Source organism: Oryzias melastigma, linkage group LG18 (assembly GCF_002922805.2).
Source record: "Oryzias melastigma strain HK-1 linkage group LG18, ASM292280v2, whole genome shotgun sequence".
Lineage (NCBI taxonomy): Eukaryota > Metazoa > Chordata > Actinopteri > Beloniformes > Adrianichthyidae > Oryzias > Oryzias melastigma.
Window position 1 is genome coordinate 4,805,704 of NC_050529.1, and position 4,786 is coordinate 4,810,489.

At 41.3% G+C, this 4,786-nt stretch overlaps 1 protein-coding gene across 1 annotated transcript; it reads left to right on the forward strand.

Moving 5' to 3' along the window:
* Positions 1-3,695, forward strand: LOC112155735 (uromodulin). Its single transcript, XM_024287590.2, has 12 exons — positions 1-59; positions 242-477; positions 565-800; positions 914-976; positions 1,079-1,278; positions 1,356-1,481; positions 1,568-1,749; positions 1,892-2,043; positions 2,344-2,589; positions 2,687-2,852; positions 2,933-3,019; positions 3,109-3,695. Exons 1-11 carry the CDS (start codon positions 14-16, stop codon positions 3,017-3,019), a joined length of 1,740 nt encoding a protein of 579 aa, XP_024143358.1. The 5' UTR covers positions 1-13; the 3' UTR covers positions 3,109-3,695.
* Positions 3,696-4,786: the final 1,091 nt, after the last annotated feature.

Consider the following 4,786-nt stretch of genomic DNA (forward strand, 5'->3'; position numbering starts at 1 on the left):
GATCTCCTCCAACATGCTCCGCCCCCTGCTCTTCCTGTTTGCTGTCAGTGGACTGACAGGTAAGTCCTAAAACATCAACCTTAGAGGGAAAAAGAAAGTTGCATGTTTTAGACATAGGAATGATAAGTCATGTTCTCAAAAAAGTTAATCAAGTCTTATATTTACAAAAGCATTTTTTGTTTTCTTTTACCAACCAAGATATTTTGGTTTGAAACTCTTTTGTGCGTCTTCATCTTTGCAGGCGTCCATGGAAACCTGTGCACAGTGACCGGTCCCAGTATCATTGATGTCAAGGGAAGTTTGAACTTTGTGTCCGACCGGTGTGAGTACTCTCTGCTGCACGATCAGTCTACTGGATTCTCTCTGAAGGCCAACTTCCTGGACCGTCGTCGCAGAGATGTGAGCTTTGTGGACAGTCTCACTCTGGACTTCAGTGACAGTGATGACATTCAGCTGCTGCAAGGACACAGAGTCATGGTAAGATGGATAAAAACCTCCACTCTTCTGCTCTGAAGATGTTTGAGGAGTTTTACTGACTGTTTCCTCCTTCAATCTGTCCAACAGGTAGCAGGATCACCTGTGACCCTCACCAGTTCAGTCCAGACATCTGGTGGAGTTGATCTCTCCAAGGACCAGACTGGAGTCACTGCTAGTTTTTCAGTCAATGGCTCATCTGTGTCTGTGTTCTTTGATGGAACCACAGCTCAGATCTACATGGATTTGCCTGTTAATCATACGTATGAGGGTCTGTGTGTAGACTCCAGCGTTGTATCATCTTCAAGGCTTCCCAGTAACCACAGGTAACATCTGATCACTAAGTCAGTCTCACTGTTTGCTGCTGTTGGATTAAAGTGAAAGATTAGGACAACTATGAGAAGAACAACAGTCCTGATGGTGTTGTTTTCCCCTGCAGCTGTCAGCAGACGTATCAAGACCCTGCTGATGACACCATTAACTGCCCTGCTGTGAGTCAAAAGTAAGCAGATTCCTTCATTCGTCTTTATTTATATCAGGGATAAAATCAAGTATAAATGAGTATCTGTTTAATGTCTTCTCTGATCTCTCCTGCCTTAAACAGGTGTGACGTCCTGAAATCTGCCCCGTTCTCCTCCTGTAACTTAGACGTTGATCCAGAGCCGTACATTATTGCCTGCCATGAAACTCTGTGCAAATACCCTGATGTGGACGGTCTCAGGTGTCAGTTCCTGGAGGCCTACGCCAAAGCCTGTGAGAAGAGTCAAGCTGCAGTGCAGAACTGGTGGACAGCAGCTCAGTGCCGTAAGAAAGACTTGAAATTACCTTTGTTTCCCAAAGCACAAACATTCTCAGAGCAACACTCGTGTTCTTGTCTGCAGATCACCCACAGCCCATCTGCCAAGAGAAATGCAGTGATCATGAGTTCTGTGGAGATATCCATGGAAACACTGACTGCCGCTGTAGAGCCATTAATGCCCACCAGTACACTGAACAGAACCGACTGGGTATGTCAGCTGAGATTCCTGAATATTAAAACATAAAAAAGGACAAATGCTGAAATGTATTCTTCACTTGAACTGGGTTTGTGTAGGAGGTCCAACTGTCTGCCAGGGCAACAACGCTTCACTCACTCTGGTGGGTTGTCTCCTGAAGGAAAATGGCATCGACTACACTCACTTACACCTCAATGACCAGACCTGCACAGGTGTGATGGACGACAGTCACATGCTGAAATTCAGCTTCAGCAGTGACAGTTGTGGAACGGAGGTCAAGGTGGGTTTCCTCTCTCAATTCTTTATTCTCCTCAAAAACTTCTCCTTCTTCTCTCTGCTAAACTTCCTGTTGATTTCTAGATTCCAAGCTTCTGTTTAATTCAGTTTCAGTCAACAAAAAACATTTTGATCTGATTCCTCAGACCAACAACAGCCAGGTCATCTTCTCAAATGCAGTTGTGACCCGGAACAGCTCCTCAGAGGTCATCACTCGTCAGGATAAAGTCTTCATTGAGTTCTCCTGCAGCCATCCTAAACCTGAGTTGCAGAACGTGGCCTTCAACATTTTGGACAAGTAGGTTCAGCTTCTCTGTCCAGATTTATCCACAGAAAACCACCCTGCAATTTGAACATGTGATACAGATTCAGTTTTACATCAAATACCCTTCTTAACCCAACCATCTACATTTTTCTCCACCAGACCAGAACAAGAAAACACTTTAAAGTTCTCTCATGAGGTTGCAAAAACTTTCAGCAACTGGAAGTCCATGCAGTCTTATGCTAGTTTCTAAGATCAGGATCAGGCTGGGCCAGGATTAGAATGCTAATTTGAAACTTTGTTTGGGATCTAAACAATCTTTGTTGTTCTTTTCAGCTCTGTGGAAATTGTCCTCCAATCTGGAGAATGGACGTACAGCTTGACCATGAAGGCTTACTCTGATGCTGCCCATACCCAACTTTTGGATCCAAAGAGTGATGTCAGGCTGAACCAGAAGATCTGGATTGTTCTGGAGACCGAGGGTCTGGATAAAGATGTGGTTTCTGTGGTGACCGACTCCTGCTGGGCAACCAGTGGAAACTCCTCCAGCAGCACTCCCAGATACGACCTGATCAGAGATGGGTAAGACAATCAGATCTCATGTCACTGGCAGCCAATGACATCTTTTTGCTAATTCTCAAAAATTCTGACAAGTTTGCTTTTTCTTATCGGTTACCAGCTGTGCAAATGCACAGGATGGAACAGTTAGTGTGATGGGAAATGGAGAAGGAACCTCCAACTCCTTCTCCTTCAACATGTTTGAGTTCTCTGGAAAGGAACCTTCAGAAGTCTACCTTCACTGCCATCTGCAGCTGTGTGTTAAGAAGAACACCAACTGTGTGCCGGTACGTCTCAATTGAAATGTTCACTGAATAATCATTTCTGAACACAGAAAACCTTCTTACATCTGTATTTTTCCTTCTAGGGTTGTTCTGCTGGAGGTCGGAGACGCAGATCTCTCAGATACAGACGTGGGGCTCCAGCCTTGATCAGCATGGTCTGGACTCCTTAGGTCAGACACTCTTGTTAGGACAATCCTGTGAAGCTCTTTTAAACATTATAAACTGCATCAGTCTCATAGTTTTCTGATTTTCCTGACAGATGAAATTCATGGAGATCCTGACTAACCATCGGAGTGCTGACTTGATCCTGGTTCTCAACCCGGAAGTGTGAAGAAAGATCAGTTCTGGCTGCTGTTAATCCACTTTGTTAACCTGCACATATACTGCTTATGAATTCTGAAGAGGGAAGGAAACTGTCACTTTATTAATTTTATCATTCATCTGCTCTCTGCTTTATTATTGACATGAGGGAGGAACTAAGTGAGCTAAGCTGCTTTTCCCTCCATTTAAATTATTTAATCAAATTTAAATTTATATACTTCTGACTCCAAAAGTCAGTTGAATTAAACAATACAGCCTGGAAATGTGTGTTATTTTCATTCTATTTTTTTCTGAACAGCACTTTGATTAGTTTTGTCAAAGACAATTCGAAGTAAATATTTGAGTTTAGTTAAAGTTGCTATGAAGGTCGCCAATTGGTTGAGTTTTGAAGTCAATGTACTGTTTAAAATACCCCACATTTTACTATTTAGACTTGTTTCTGATTTTACTGGTTCTTTGTTCTGTGCTCCTAAAAAATATTTCTTATTAGTTGATATGCATTCAAAAGACAAAAAATAAAGACAAAAGTTGTGGGTAAAAACAAAAGTTGACTCCTGCTCTTCTATGAAACTGAAAGAAATACATTAGTCCTTGATAATAGAACTTTATGATTCAAAGTTTAGCTCTAACAGTAGTCTTGCAGATTTTTAAGCATGGAATTCAGAAAATACAAACAATACCGAGGTTTAAGGTCAATGCAATTTTATTTATATAGCCCAAAATCCCAAAGGAATTTGCCTCATTGGGCTTCAAAATATAAACAATTGTTAAAAACTAAACAGACTACATAAACTGGTTATCCCTGCCCTTAGACCCTCCCTCCCGATAAGGAATAACTTCTAAAAAAACCTGAGTCAGGACAAAAGAAGAAACTTTAGGGATTCCCACATGAAGGAGAGATCCTATCCCAGGATGGACAGGAGATACCAGAACTGTTAAAGAAAGATTAGCTTCTCCAACTAAGTTTATGTCTTTAGTTATGTCTTTAGTTATGTCTTTAGTTATGTCTTTAGTTCCCCAAGGGGAAAGCAGGTACCCAAAGGACTGATCATTGGCATAGATGAATGTTTTTGACTATTGTAAACAATAGGGTGTGATGAACAGACTCAAACAGTTAATGACAATGGGCAATGCTGTTTAAAAAAATGCTAACTCTTTTATTTCAGTTGTGGATAACTGTATTCACCAACTTAGCAATTCTCTGTAAACTATTTCTGGTATTGTGCAATTTTTGTTATTTCTTACATTATTTGTTAAAAACGGCAAATTTTGTCTGCCTGAAACACCAAACACTCACAAAACGCTACCAAGGACTGTATGATCATATGACTTCTTCAGATGAAACTGAACCATTTTAGAACATTTAAAACCCGTTCAACAGAACTTTGAACATTCAACCGAACTTTGACGTAACTTTCAGACTAATGGTTCTACTCAGCTGATGAAACGTCTCTGTCAGGATTATCTTTAGGGACCCAAAGTATGACTAACTCAGAAATTCAAGAAACCAGATTCATAAAGTCTTTATCTTGGAGGACTTGATGCAGCAGAGGGGGAGCAAGAGGCAGATCTTTATAGGAGCAGGAACAGGTGGAGGCAATCAGATGATTAGCAGC